The sequence below is a fragment of the Lonchura striata genome, chromosome 4 (assembly GCF_050655825.1).
Source record: "Lonchura striata isolate lonStrDom1 chromosome 4, ASM5065582v1, whole genome shotgun sequence".
NCBI lineage: Eukaryota > Metazoa > Chordata > Aves > Passeriformes > Estrildidae > Lonchura > Lonchura striata.
The window spans coordinates 42528212-42544377 of NC_140706.1; the positions used below are offsets into that span (position 1 = coordinate 42528212).

Below are 16166 nucleotides of genomic sequence, written 5' to 3' on the forward strand. Positions count from 1 at the left end.
GTTCATTTTCAGTATTGTACTCTTCATATGTCTTTGATTTCTGCTCTTCTCCAATAAAAATGTTTGGTGTTAAAACCAGCATTGCTAGAAATGAGACATTTTGAACTTCATTGTGATTAAAGAAATACTTCCTATAAATTTGAATGAAGTGTTACTCAAACTCTAGAACTAAGTCCAGTTGATGATCATTAACAGAAGGACTCAGGACCTCCTGAGTTCTCATCCCAGCATGCATCCTGTGTGACATTAGCTCAACATCTGCACTTGAGGCACTTGAGTCCTGGGCCTGTAATTTTCAAATACAAGCATCTTACGTGTGAATGCATTATGATATATGGCAGAAAAATTATAAGCCCCAGTATTCCTGTTAACAAAAGATATCAAGTTTGTCTTTTCTGATATATTTTAGTCTTTCCTAAATTCATCTGTCACTGGTAATGACAAGTACAGAATTCATAGATGCACAGCAGCTGTAAACTACTGGTTACTTAATTAGTATTTTGTATTCTCTTTAAGAACCCTTGCTTTAGGACATGGCACAGTATTTTTGAGGCTTCATGCTCAAGGCATGTAAATGAGAAACAGTTTAGCTTCTGTTAGTTCCAGGCTTTGTGAAATGATCACTAATAGGTTCAGTTTGCAATCTTTGGTACTGTCAAATTGGCCCATGACAAAAGCTGTCTGTATCCGGTTTCTCAATCTCGTAGTATTATACCTTGATCTCTTCATATTTTTTGCCATGTAGGTCTGTCTGAAGGCCTTCTTTCTCTCTAGGGGCCTTCTCCTCATTTGGAAAAACTCCAGAATTGCGTTTGTTGGTTCTACACAGATCATGGTCTCTAATGCCTCAGTTAAATATTCTTGTGGCATTGTTCAGTAAACACATGTCACCTAAATGCTCATGGAAAACCATGTGAGTTCCTGCTGCTGGTGAAGAAACTGTTGTGATTATACTGTATCTGGGAAAGTCTAAAGAAAACCCAAATTAAAATTTGGATACAGCACATACCTTTGAAGAAATACACTACTGTTTCCATAGCTTTTCTAGGTATTGTGATTATTGCAAACCACAAAGTTTAAATACATCAAAAGCTATACTGAAAGATTACATATATCCAAGATCTAATATTACAAAATAGACAAAATCTTCAGAAATTGTAACATTATCTTTTAACTCTGACTTATTTTCAAAATTATTGTTTCAGATATCCTGCCTGGTTTTATAGTGACTCAAGTGTCAGCAAGTGATGCAGACTCCAGGCCAGCACTTCAATTTGGTTTTATTTATGATAATAGTCCTGAAATGAAATTTGCCATCGATCAACACACTGGTGTCATCATAGTGGTGGGACCATTAGATTTTGAAGAAACTGCTGTGTATACACTGCATATCATAGTTTCAGATTCTGTGCATCAAACAGAAGCAGAACTCACCATCCTTGTTTTGGACATCAATGATAACCCTCCAGTGTTTACTCAAGATTTTTATCAGGTGGGAACATGGCAAATGCACAATCAACATGTGGTGTCTTTCCATATAGGATGATAAACAGTAGGAATGCTTGTTCATATTTGTCTTTGAATGCATGTGAGCACAGAGAAGAAAGGTCTCTGCAAACTATTACTCATCAGAAACAGAGCAGAGCTCTTCTAGGGACCTCCAGCCCCTTCCTAAGAATTCTGCTAAAAGGACTGAGGAAACTATTCAGTTTCAGTGTTTGTGGTTTCTGTCTTCAGAAGGCAATTGGTGTGAATACTAGCTCATAAACCATGCATTCATCACTAGGAGTTACTGGATACAATCCAATCCAGTTTGGGAAGCAGGGTCCAGTGTTCAGAACTTCTTTCTTCTGAGAGAATGCTAAACAAGTTGGTACCTTTATACTGGCCCCATTACTACGGCATTAATTTTTTCATTTTCAGTTACACAGCTGCTGTGAGGTGTGTACCACAATTGCACTTGTGGTAGATGATGCACATAAAGTTTGCAATGTGCAATGCTGCCTTACGGCAATGGCACCCACCTAGAGAGTGAAGGATACGAGTTTTGACCTCCCCAACATCCCTTGAGACTGAGGAGGGTACAGAGCTCAGCTTTTGGACTCCTGGACAAGCATTTGAACTGGTACTATTGTAGAAGTGAAGTTGTCCAACAGTGAAAACAAATCTTTTAATGACTATGGACAGCTGTGGGCCATTAAGACAAGTGGGGATTAAAGACAGTGGATCTTATATAAAATAAAATCACTGAGTCATAGAACAGTTTGGGATACATGGCATCTACAAACATCATCTAGTCCAAGTGCCTGATCACTTCAGGGCTGACCAAAAACTAAAGCATGTTGTTAAGGGCATTGGCCAATTACCTCTTAAACATGAGCAGGCTTGAGGCATTGACCACTTATTGAAGAAACCTGTTCCTGTGCTTGACCACCCTCTACATAAAGAAATGTTTTAGCCTCTGGAAGAGGAGGCTCAGTCTAACCAATCTATGTAAATACTAGTGTGGGCAAGTAAAGATGGGCAAATCAAAGCCTTCTCTGTTGTGTCCAGTGAGAGGACAGGAGGCAGTGAGCACAAATGGATGTACAAGAAGGTCTGTTTAAACATCAGGAAACTTTTTTATTTCCTTCAAACTCTAACAGTGACTAAGCATTAGCACAGGTTGTCCAGAGAGGTTGGGGCATCTCTGTCTCTGGAGATATTCAAAACTCAGCAGTATGCAGTCATGAGCACCCTGTTTTAGGTGACCCTACTCTGAACAAGAATTACACCTTGGAGGTACCCAACAGCCCCAGCCATTCTACAATCCTGTGAACTGAGCTGTTTGACTGGGTGCTTTTTTTGTGTGGTAGATGTCTTCAGAGCCAAAAATATGAGGCACCACAGAAGATTTGGTTTTAATAATGCTCCATTTGTAAGTCTCAGGCAGTTTTAGTAAAGAAATAAGTCTAAACATTTGGCTTAGTAAAGAATTTTCTACCTCTGAGCATTTGCAGGCACAGTAGTTTAGTCACTTAGATATGTCTGGGACAGACTGTAGGCACCTGTGAAACTTTTGGGGGCCTGAGTTGACAGAATTTGTGTACATTTCCCATGAAAAATCAGAAATCTACATTCTGGAAAAAATGCATTATTAATACTCAAGTGATTCTTAGACCTTTATTTTCCTCAGTCCTCATATGTGTCTTATTTTGGAGAGTAGTTTAAGCAAGTACTTGCTTGTGTAAGTGCTAGAATTTTTTTTTTTTTTTTTTTTTTTTTGTAGATTGGAGCAGACATTGTAGGGAGCATTATTAATTGATTTAAAACAGTGTAGTTTTATTTACTTTTTAAATGTAAACTACTGAGCTTCTCTTTCCACTGTCCTGATGTTTTGATGTGTTGCTTGGCAAGTAAAATACACTGCTTCTTTTTGGTTGATGATATGTATAATTCTTTATTCAGCATCCTGTATTTTTACTCTTTTATTGTTACTTTAAGTGTTTTTGTATTTATGCTCCTCATGTATAGTTTAATATATGTATATGGTTATTATATATTATATAACCTCTCTGTTTAAATTACTTAAACTGACACTTCAAGTTATGACAGAGGTAGCTGCTATATCATGCTGTCCAGTTGAAATTGGATTTACAAGGTGGAAGGAAACTTTGGTCACAAAAGTGCTGTACCTGGACTTGAAACAATGTACATTTTTTAAAAGGAAATGGACTTTCTTGGTTTCCTAGAAGAAAAACAAGGAAGCATTTTGGAAAGTTAAATTCTAGGAATAATCCAGTGGTGATTGAAGTTCCCTAGTGCTGGAGTTTTCAGGGTGCACATATTGGCTGTTTTAGCATTCAGTCATATACTCCAGACAGAGACTGCAGACAATATTCCATGTATGGAAATTAAGGGGTTTTTGAAAGCAAGGGGAAAAGACTTTAGTTGCAGTCCATAAGTGTACTCTTGAAAAAAATCATTATTTTTTTTCTGAACTTGCTGTCATAATAAACTAGATGGATTTTACTACTGTTAAAAGCTTACTAAGAATTTTTGCCTTATTGAAGGCATAGTTTTCAATATCTCAACTATTTCTGGTTTCTTCTTCTTCCAGAAGAAAATGTGTAGGTAAAACTTCCAAATCTGGGAATTCCAAATCTGGGAGTTTTACTAATAAGAACAAATAAAGGCAATTTTTTAATATCTAAAAATCTTTTATTAAGCTGCATTTTTGTTTTATATGTCAGGTGAACTTGCCAGAGCTCATTTCTATGGATGCCACTGTTCTGACACTCTCTGCCATAGACAGGGATTCTGAACGTAATGGAATGATTTCCTACAAAATCCTCTCTCCCTATGAAGGATTTTGCATTGATCACAAGAATGGTGAGTCTGCATGGATTATTAGTTCAATTTTTTAAGTATAAATCAAAGAGTTCTGTTCCTTTCTCACCTGTTGCCAGTGATTACTTGAGTTCTGGAAATTTGTGGTGGCCAAAGTCAATCCTGTTTTTGCTAAATCTGCCATTATCAGGAGAGAGCTATTGCATCAAAGACTGGAGTTCTCAGTTTGTCCCCAAACCATGTGTATTTTTTCTGGTCAAAATGCAGTATGTGTATTTGATGCTGCATCATTGAGGGGAGGTCTTGCTTTCACAGCATTAGCTATGATTTCTTAGAGTCATGGAATAGTTTGGACATGCTCTATAATAGTCATCTAGTGCACCCCCCCTGCAATGAGCAGAGACATCTTCAAATAGGTCAAGTTGCACAGTATCCTGTCCAACCTGACCTTGAATGTTTCTGGGCATGAGGCAACCACCACCTTTCTGGGCAATGTGTTCCAGTGTTTCATTACCCTCATTGAGAAAAATTGTTCCTCATATCTGATCTGAATTTGCCCTCTTTTGGCTGAAAACCATTATCCCTTGTCCTATCACAAAAGGCCTTACTAAAATGTCTGTTCCCCTCCTTAGAAACCCTCTTTAGGGCCAAAATAAGGTCTCCCTGAGCCTTCCCTGGGCTGAACAATCTCAGCCTGTTCTCAGGAGAGGGGTTTCAGTCCTCTGATCATTTTTATGGCTCTCCTCTGGCCTTGCTCCAACAGATCCACATGTTTTCTTTGCTGAGAACTCCCGAGCTGGATGCAGCACTCCAGTAGGACTCTAACAAAGAGCAGAGGGATTGAATCATGTCTTTCTCCCTGCTGCCCATGCTGCTTTTGGTGCAGCCCATGCTACAATTGGCTTTCTGTGCTGTAAGTGCACGTTGATGGGTCATGTCCAAGTTTTCATCTACTGGTACCCCCAGGTCCTTGTCGACATGGCTGCTCTTGATCCCTTCCTCCCCTGCCCTCTGTCGATATCAAAATTTGTCCTGAATCATGTGCAGGACCTTGCACTCATCTTTGTTAAACTTCATGAGGTTCATGGACCCACCTCTTGAGCTTGTCCAGGTCCACCTGGATGGCATCCCATCCCTCAGGCATGTCAGCTGCAGCATTCAGCTTGGTGTCATCTGCAAACTTGTTGAGGCAGCACTCTATCCCACTATGTCACTGGTATTAAACAATACTGGTCCCAGACCCCTGGGGGATGCCACTTGTCTCTGATGTTCATCCAGACATTGACTGCTTACTCTCCAGATGCAAGATGTTGTGTACAGCCATTACAGCTGGGTCATTTTCAAATATGACTGTTTATAATCAGATTTTGGAATCACATTTATTTGCCTGTGAATTGTGGGCTTTTGTTAATTTTATTTTATTTTCAGGTTCACTGTTTGCCACGGAACCAGTTATGCAGCTGAAAAATATTTCCATTATTCGTCTCCTGATAGAGGCCATAGATGGTGGCAGTCCTCCTCTGAATGCAATTACCTCCATAGAGGTGCACATAGGAGATGTCAATAACTGTGCCCCTCACTTCACAAAGGTTCTGTACAATCTCAGTGTGAGTGAGGATGCCTCAGTTGGAGAAAGTGTCCTTCTGTTCTCAGCCATCGACTGTGATTGGACGCGTGACAACGTGTTTGTTGAATACTCTATTATTGGTGGCAATGCTGAGAATTTATTCTCTGTGGAAACAAGTGTTGTGGGGTCGGAAACATCCTACAAACTTATAGGCAGTCTTGTTTTGAGCAGTGCTCTTGACAGGGAAACAGCTGTTTCTCACCAGTTGGTTCTCCTTGCCTCTGATCATGGAACACCCTCCTTGAATTCAACTGCTACAGTGCTAATAACTGTTCTGGATGTTAATGATAACCCTCCAGTATTTAGCAGCTCAGAGTATCATGTTCATGTCAAAGAAAGCATCCCCATAGGCAGTCACATCACTGAAGTTTCAGCAAAAGACTGTGATGCAGACACTAACGCAGAGATCACTTATGCTATCATCTCTGGAAATGACAGAGGGTATTTTGGCTTGGATGGTAGAACAGGATCTGTAAATTTGACAGAAATGCTGGATTATGAGGATACCATGAAATTCACTTTAGTTATCCAAGCCACAGATGGAGGAACTGATGTAAAAAATATGGCTTTTGCTGTTGTTCTTGTTAGTGTCCTAGATGACAATGATTATGCCCCACTTTTTTTGTTTCCCAGTCTGAGCTGCACTGTCAGTGAAAATCTGCCTACCTTTTCTTTTGTGTGTGCTGTTTGTGCATTGGATTTTGATAAAGGCTCCTATGGGCACCTTACCTATTCCATTCAGTCTTCATGTTTGGCTCATCGTGAAGCTGCTGGAGACCATGACATGTTCTTCATTGATCCTTTAACAGGAGATATTCATACAAAGCAAATGTTTGACTATGAAAGTCAAAATAGGTACTGTCTCATAATCCAAGCAAAAGACAAAGGTGATTCATTGACTACCACTACAGTTAAGGTAGATATTGAGGGGAGAGATGAATTTGACCCAGTGTTTACACAAGAACATTATTTCTTTAATCTCCCTGAGAAGAATCAAGCAGGCCAGTTGATTGGTAGAGTGACAGCATCAGACAGTGATGGTGGACTGGATGGAGTTGTTCATTACTCCCTTCTAAAACCTTCTCCGTTCTTTTCTGTGAATCAAACCAGTGGCAATATTTATTTGACTCAGACTGTTCACAGAAGGAAAAATGGCATCAAAAGGAATGATGATACTCTGAAATTGTTGGTAAGAGCTCATAGCCCCAAAATTGCATCAAGGTTTACAGCATGCACTGTTTTTGTAAATGTTTCCAACTCTCCTGAGAGTGATCCCACAGTGTCAGCACACAGCCTGACAGTGAGTGTTTCCATCTCACTGATGGTGTTTCTGCTGCTTGCCATCAGTCTTATCACACTTACTCTGACACTTAAGCAGAAAGATCTGATTAATGCTTGTGTGAAAAAAAACCCAGTATCCTCCTCAGCTGCTGATGTGAATTCAATAAGAGAAGACAAGGAGTGCCAGAAAATCCAAAGTACTGAGAGCAGTATGCTTCCTATGGGTGCTATAGCAAAATGGCTGAGCCTAGCTGGACTCGGAGAGGGGAAGGATGATGATGTCTCCTGCAGGCACTCAGACTCCAGTGGTCATGGTTCTGCTGAAGGTGAGTCTGCCGACGATGAGGAAATCAAACGGATCTATGAGTATCCTTGCAGAAAAAGCATTGGCTCAGCAGTGAGCAAGCATGGCTCGCAGATGCCAGACTTGGGGATCCCAAGAGAGTTTGATCAGTTCTCCTATCATTCTGGAGAAACAGATGTCACAGCTACCATGCAAAGCATGGAGAATGTGCAGACCATTAAAGGAGAAAGCAGAGAAGAAGCTTGTGACACAGCCTGTGCACATAAAATCTTGTCTCAAACACTTACGAAAATTGGAATAAAAGAGGAAGGCATAATGACAGACCTCACAAGAGACTATGTCCTGATGTCAGATGGGAAAGACTCTGGCTGTGATTTGATTGCAACTGTTGGCACCTCAGATGAGGATCTCGTAGGTGGTTATAACTGGGATTATGTGCTCAGCTGCGAACCCAGATTTCAACCTCTTGCCTCAGTGTTTAATGATATTGCAGAACTGAAAGATGAAAATGTTCACATTCACAGCTTCTCTAAGGAGAAGAAATCTCTTGTTTTCCCTCCTCCCTTGATAACATCAGTAGCCCAGCCTGGAATAAGGACAGTGCCCCCAAGAATGCCAAATATAACATCAGGGCAAGGTTTTAATAAAGACTCTTATCCTCCTATTTTCCATAATCATGGATACCCTCCACCAACCATGACCCCCAGATTTTCTCCTACTCTCTCTCTACTTACCATGCAGACACCTTCTGCTTCTCCAGTACTATCTGATGGGAAAATTATAGGAACATGTCTTATTGATCCAAGCTACGAACTTGCAACAGAGGAAGAAATTCAGGTCTAGGTTATTAACTGGCAGTATTTTATAATAAAAAATATGGCTTAAAATGTATTTTATTACTTTTTAACAGCAAAATATGCCTGTCAGAGCTGCATCACCAGTATTCTGTTTTCATGAGCCTAAAATGTAAAAATATAAAGTAGTCAGAAATTTTGTAACTATACCTCTTGTTCTTCTCAGAATACACTGTGAGAATACACTTCTCTTTCAGCTCACAAGTGTGGTTTCCTGTGTAAAACACACAACCAAGTGCCTAATAACAAATTTGATCAATTTTACCATGTTTCTTATAAAATACATTAATAACAAATAATGAAGTAATTCTTTATTGTGGAAAACATTTGTTAACATACTTGTGGGTTCTGACTGCTTCTGTGGTGGTGTTAGAGGAGGGTACTGGAGGGATGTGTAGGTACAGTAGATGGGGGGTGGGCAAAGGATAAAACAAGGACTCGTGCTGAGCTCTTTCTCTAGTGTTTACCCAGGTTTCCTGCATCTCGGCCTCTGGGTCCCAATGATCTGTTTGGCCTGGTGTGGTTTTATCATCTGCAATGGCTCCTCAGTGGGCTTTTTTAGCTATCTTTGTGCTGTGGAACCCACTCAGCAGGTTCTGGGCACCTTTTGTTTATCTCCTGGTTTAAAGCCAGCAAGTCACAATAATCTGAATAATGGATCACCCTTGGAAAACAGAATAACCATTGGTAAGAGAAGAGCAACCATCTTCTCTATTACTAGATCTCAAGTAGATATCTATTGTCTTTTTGTCGTATTACAGAAGGTGGGACTCAGGCAGCTGTAAGAGCAGTGTTACAGTTCTGAAGATCCTGTATACCTCCACCCTGGTCTTTGGTTCTGTGCTGGATCAAAGATCTATGCAAGACCAGGTAACCTGGCCTTGTTTGTTGTATCATACACATGGCATTTTGTGTACGTATGTATATCCAGACACATACACATGCTGTATATGCTTGTATATTGATCAATAAAATAAACAGACAGTACATCTATAATAACTCTGTTTTTTCTTCAGTGTACACTTAAAAGTCCCTTGCATCATGTGTGTTAAAACTGGGCAATAAGAAGGGTCTAATTGGTACCTAGGAGTCTGCTACAAGTCAGATGGTGCAGAGGTATAGCTATTTTATGGGTCTTAACAGGTGGAGGGAAAGCATGCAGTGTGGTTAGGCTGAGTGGTTTTGTGGGATCAGTAGCACATGTGCAGTGGCTGCTTTTTCTCAAGCTTGCATGTCAACAATTGCAGCCTGTGGGCTCATAACCAGTTTTTGAATAAGATCCTGTTTCTGAGGATACACTGACTGTACAGCCTGCACATGCAACAGATTCCATGATGCTATGCAAGTGTGTGTCTTTTAAAGCTACCATTTGTTCTTTGTACTGCCATGGAGTCAGATACGAGACATAGCTTAGAAATTCATTGGGACAGACAAATTTTACTAAGAAAGAAGATGGGATGGTAAGTTGTGTAGTCAGGCAAAAAACTGTGCCAGGGAGAAGAAAGCAAAAAAAGGGAGTCCTTCCCAGTTCATATCTAAAACCAGAGGTTCAGCTTAAGGATATTATTTCAGAATTAATAAGGACATTATTTCAGAATGAATATTATTGTCTGCCTGTTGGCATTATATTACATACAGCCTGATTGGCTTTAACTTAAATGCCTGAAATCATAAAGTAATTTCTCATATACTGAAAGATGTTCTTTGGGTGCTCACTTCGGTGCAGTTATAGTATCAGAAGGCATGCAGAGCTACCTTTTTTGTGAAGTCAACAACTTCACTAATTTGATTTTAGTTTCAGATTGTCACGGACAAGTGGCAGTGATTGCTCTGGTGAGCAATGAGCACGTGCCATCCTTAGAGGGGTCACCTTTTCAACATAGGAACCAGTAGAAGAATAAATGCTTTACACAGCAAAACTGTTTCATCCTTCACATTGATGGATATGAAGCAGGTAGGAATGCCTTCATTTCATATATAGAGTCTAGGCTAATGGATGAGTAGCTGTTTCTTTGCTAATATGGCTCTTACAAATGTTCTAATGCTGTTAGCATTAGAAATCATTAGAAAGCATCAGTAATCATATTTAGGATAATATTTGGACCTCACCTTGGGAATGGGTGCCCACCTCCTAGAGTTCTTGAAAAACAAGAAAATTGTTTCTGTTTGTGCTTTTTTAGCCCCTTCAAATTACACTTGGTTTTGATGCCTTTCTAAGATTATATATGATTTGCATCCTATTTATCAAGCACAGGATATAGCAAATGAATACTTTGTGCTCCATTTAAGTATTATAGCAATCTTTTTCTTGTTTCTTATGTATTTATTGATATTTTTTTATCAAATGGGAAACAACACTTAGCTGAAATATTGTTGTGTCATATATAGTCAAGTTCAAAAACTTAAACATTGAAACAAGTGCCTGCAATAAATCATGCACAGTTCTTTTAACCTTACTGGTTTTTTCCCATAAGTAAACAGTGTAACTTCTATAATTTACCATGACTTTAATATTAGCTTGCCTTGAAGAGGCTGTGTTACTTTGCAATTCTGCACACCAGTTTTAGCACTTTGGAGAAGGTACAGAACTTGTTAGTGGAAAATCATATTAAGCTCAAAAAGCATAAGCTATAAAATAAAAGACAGTTGTCTCTTCTGGAATTTTGGCTGCCTGCCTTCTGGATTTGCTTGTTGGCAGCCTTGAAAACACTGGTGTAAATCACTACCAAATGGATATAAAAATTCCATCTACCGGTAGTCATTGCTATGTTGACGTTCAAGCAGATTTCTGTGCAAAGGGAAAAAACCTTCATATTTACAGGGTACCTATTATTTAGGGATTATAACATTGTATGCCTATTTTCTAAATTGATACTAAAATCACTAATTACCTACACAAGTCCCTATTTAGTTTGTATTTTTTCTTCAGCTGAAGATAAATGTTATTGCTAAAGCAGTTTTAGGTAAAAATAGTTGTGATATAAAATGAACCCTTGTTTCTAAGTCTATTGTACTGACAATTCCTGGTATAGTTTACATTTAGTAGCCGTCCATCCTCTATGCTAAATGTCACTTGTTTTCTATAACTGACATGTAGCTTCTTGAAAATTATATTTAACTGTTCCCTTTGAGATATCTATAAACTGCAAATATGCTGCCCTGAAAAAAAATTTACTAAAACATCAGCTAGCACCAGACTGACAATTGTGCCCATATGGCTTTATACTTCTCCAGCTCAAAGACCACTTTGCATTCCAGTTGTCCACCATAGGCATGTGTGAGGCCATTGGGATTAGACCTCCTCCCTATGGCAATGCCTACATTGCTCCTTCAAAACCAGCCCTTTGGGGCTGAAGAATGCAGAGGAATTGAATCCTTGCAGGAAGGGAATTGCACTGATTGGCTGCAAATGGAAGGGGGTGTTCCCCAAATTCCTGTAAAAACACTAATTGGAATAGGAGGCAGTTGTGACTTTGTAATTGAATATACTGTGGTGGGAGGTTTATATTTAGGATTTGGCTTGCTTGGCAAGTGAAATCGCTTTGCAGCTTCTTGCTCTTAATGTCTGTCACAACAGAACCAACTCACCATGGCAATATGTGGCTCAGTTGCCTGTAGATGATCTGGTTGCAATAAATAAAGTGTTGCAGAATCAAATTGAGTATAGTTTTGGGTGCCTCATAGTTGCTAGTTCTGTTAGCTGTTTGCTAGCACGTATGGAAAGCCTAATGTATATTCAATCTGTGGATGGATTTGTATGTTCAGAACTCATTCAAAAAGCTGCAGTCTGACATCAAAATCCTCTTGGTGGCTTTGAAAATTCCTCCATAAATACATACAACATTTAAAAAACACTGGAAAAAATGTGAATGCCTAAGCAAAAGAAAAGGGGCCTTATAGAAGGGAAATAATGAAGATCTAAAACTTTTTGGTTAAGACTTGCACTTTACATTGATGCTAGGGCTATTCCTCATAAAACACCAGATACTTTTCTTCTGTAATGTGTAAAAAGTACTAGAGGAGCATCTGTAAGGAATACTGAGAGGCAGCAGGGTAGGCTACAATTACAAAATTATTCTGTTTCTTGACACGTATGAGTTACTTGAGCAATGAAGAAAGTACCAAATCCTTTAGCTGATGATAGTCATAAAAATCACAATTGCTGCCTTGTTACTGTGTAAATGTTTGACTGACCCTAAAAGTCCTGTACTGGATGATGCATTAGGAGCCAAACCATATACCTGAAAATGCAGATGTCATAGTAAAGGACTGAAGAAATCTATCATGGTTTTCCAAACTTCAAATGCAAATCTCATTACAATTAGAAAACTCAGATTTCTCGACTATCATGTTTAAAATAAACTATTTCTGCCTTACAAACTACACTGAAAACTGTCAGTCACATCTGTGTAGCCTTATCCTCTTGAAAATAGTTTGTTTTACACTTTTTTTGGAAGTTAGTATTTATGTAATACTGGTCCCCTTCACTAAAACTGCATGTTGATTGCCTAGGAAAGCTCTAAGAAAACTCAGAAAATGGAAGTCAAGCTGTTGATTGTGAGAGCTATTCAGCTGCCAGTAGCTGTTGTAAAGAAGTGACATTTTGGAGTGGCTGGGGCTAGATGGTGACTACTCACTAGGTCAACCTGGGGGAATAGCTGGTTGTTGCCTGTATCCACCTTCACCATTTCATTGAAAACTTTCAAATGGGAAACTCAAAAGAGTTTCCAAAATGGTGTTACTGGTGCCATAACCAAAAGAAATTAGTAGCAAATCAAACTTGTTTGCACTGAACTCTGAAAGTTCTGTCTCAAACCCGATCTTGCTGGGTGCAGACTACTTTCCAGCATCTCCCTTTTAACAAACTGTAAGGTTTATTTCATTTCAAAGTATTTTTTTTTTTAATACTGGGTTTTGATCCAACATCCCAAGACTTCTTCCACTGATTTAAGTGGGACTTGAATAAAAAATGCACCTAAAAGAAATGGGCAACATATGTCTTGCTGATGCTCCTTCAAGAGTCAGTGGTAATGGAGAGCTGTCTCCTCAGTATGCAGGGCTGTAAACCAGCAAGAGAGAGCGTTAAGAGAAGAGAAATCGAGACCCTAGAAAATAGTAGAGCCAGCATGGGGCAGGGGGCTGGGCTTTGGAGTGGAGGTTCCTCTGTGCTTCCAGGTAATTGGTGCAAACCTTGCTTTATATGCTTATTTTGGAGCAATTTTTAGAGAAATCTGGGAAAGTCTGTAAGGGAAAGGTCATTTACTGTTTCCTTGTTCTTCTTTTATGTAAAATACAGTTGGCTGCCTGATTTGCTACTGCTTTTACTGAATGCACAAAATAATTGCACCTTCAGACAAGGTTTCTCTACTTTTCTTCTCTACTTGCCTACCTGAGGTCAAGTGGAATTAGTCTTCAAAATTATCCTGGTAACTGTTAACATAACCAGGAAGGATTTGGGAATTTTTGACTGGTTGTTGGGGTTTGGGGATTTATTTGGGTTTTGGGAGATTTTGTGGCATTGGTTTTTGATTGTGTTTTTTGAGAGATGTATGTGTTTTTTCAGTTTTAGGCTGAAATCCATAGTCATATAGGTTTTGAAATCTGTCTTCTGTCACACTAATGGAGCATCTTGTGCCATTGGCTGATCATATATTCACTGGGTAGAGATTGGTAAATGTCAGCAGCCTGCTTTTTTCTCTGGCAATAGAATTACAATAAACTGTATTTAATTTTGTTGCTGAATGTCATAAACTCTAGGCTTGATCGCTGATATGTTTGAACTCCCCATTTTTCCTTCAGATTTTTTCCATATGTAGCTAAAATGTTTCACTGTTGACCATTTTCATCCCTCACATACTTCTTTTAACTTAGTTTTAATAACTGAAAATTGGGCATTCTGATCCCTAAGCACTTAAGGTGTGGAGCCAAGTTGTGAATATATCCTGCTAAAAGAATGTGGTGTGTTCTATCATTATAATTACAGATAAATGCAGGTTTAGTCATACAAGCCTCCTCTTTACAATGGTTTTTGTGTGAGGTTTAATGAGGTCTTCTGTGATTTGCAGAGTTAAATAGTGAAGTTTATAGCATGGAGACAAAAAGCAACAAGGAAATTTGATTACTGCAACTAGTGCAAAGGTGAAATGATGAAGCAAGGAGGACATCTTGATAATTGAATTTTAAAGCATGACAGTGAGTAAAAGGCCCAGCCAGTTCACCCACATGCTTGAAACCTTGACTCCTTAGGAAGGTCTTGTGACAATACTGCAAGGTAATACTTTGGGGAGTGCAGGCCTGCTAGTCCTTCGTTACAGTTCTTTTGTTTTGTAGCAATGATAATTCTCACATGTATAAACAAAAGTGCCTGATATGTATTCCATGGCAGAATTAGTGATATCTTATGGCAATAGTGGGGACTAAAAATACACCATCAAACCCATCACTCACCAAGCTTCTTAGTTTACAAAAAATCTGCCGAAAATAAATAATAAAAAGACAGATTTTGGGGTATTCTTCCTAAGAGAGAAATTAATTATGGATCTGAGCAAAACCTTTCAAGTGACTGCTGATTACATTCTTTTGAAATGTATATGTATTTGTTTACTGGGTGAGAGATGTTGTGAGTCTCGGCAATGGAGATATGAAGGTTTATAATAGAGAAGAGAGAATGGGATAAACTGGAATTGAAAGGAAGAGCAAAGATACATAACAGATATAGAGTAGATCTCTGTTAGTGAAGACTCCCTGTTAGAAAGGACTGAGTACTTGACAGCTCAGCTGTATAAGAAAATGATGTACTGCCTGCCAGGGACAGAATTACATGTCAAAGACCTGACAGAGAAATAATCTCTGAGAAACAAAAAAGCTTCTTTGCTCATCTGCAGTCTCCTGACAAAATAAACTATCTGCTGGAGTCTGTCAGGGATAGTGATGAAAAGCTGGGGTGTCAGGATCTTGCAATGTAGATGACTGTCTTGGTTCCAGCCAGGACAAAGTTAACTTTGGCAGTAGCCAGGAGGGGCCATGGCCTATTCTATACCACCTGATGTCATTGCTGGGGGCAGGGAAAGGGAACTCTCTTCTGGGGAACAGGATTTCCTTCCATTCAAGGGGAGCAATCCATTACTGTCTATTGTTTGGGTTTTTTTTCCCATGTGAATAATTTCTTTTCTTATACCCTCTGTTGTTAGTATTGGTACTGTTACTGTTCGTTTTCTTGTCTTATTGCTCTTTCCGGTAAATTACTCTTACCTCAACCTGTGATTTTTGCCTTTAGTTCCTCCAATTCTCCTCTTCATCGCAACACAGGAGTGAGGGTGGTGAGGGGGAGTGAGCAGCAGTGTGGGAGCACTAAATTGGAGAACACCATTCCTAAAAGCATTACAATGACCTTCAGCAGAGTTCTGCTGGTCAGCCAAGAAGAGGGAAAGAATAGAAGACAGTGTGGAGAAGGTCAGGGAACACACATATGTTTTCTCAAGCCTGATTGTGTTACATAGAAGAGAAAGATCAGGTAAGGAGGTGAGATGAGTTCCAATTGTAATGTGCGCTGTCCAGGTATAGCAGGTTTTGGTTGGTTACAGAGCTTGCTGTAGCCTCTAAGGTTGACTTAGGCACAGGTATATATGTACACATAGGATTTTCTGTAACTGTACTGCTGGGGTGTTTTCTGTAATAATATATATATGGTTGGTAAACAGATACTGCTAATTATATAGAGCTAACACACTTATTCACAAAAGGTGATCTGTATTAATTTTGCTTTTCATAA

At 39.2% G+C, this 16166-nt stretch overlaps 1 protein-coding gene across 1 annotated transcript in view; it reads left to right on the forward strand.

Annotated features, from left to right (window-relative positions):
- Positions 1–9384, forward strand: part of DCHS2 (dachsous cadherin-related 2) — a 105333-nt gene extending 95949 nt beyond the window's left edge. The window contains exons 18-20 of the mRNA XM_021530219.4: positions 1206–1492; positions 4233–4371; positions 5758–9384. Of these exons, the coding sequence (XP_021385894.3) occupies positions 1206–1492; positions 4233–4371; positions 5758–8384 (3053 nt within the window). The 3' untranslated portion in view covers positions 8385–9384. The remainder of the gene's footprint in view (positions 1–1205; positions 1493–4232; positions 4372–5757) is intronic.
- The last annotated feature ends 6782 nt before the right edge of the window (positions 9385–16166 follow it).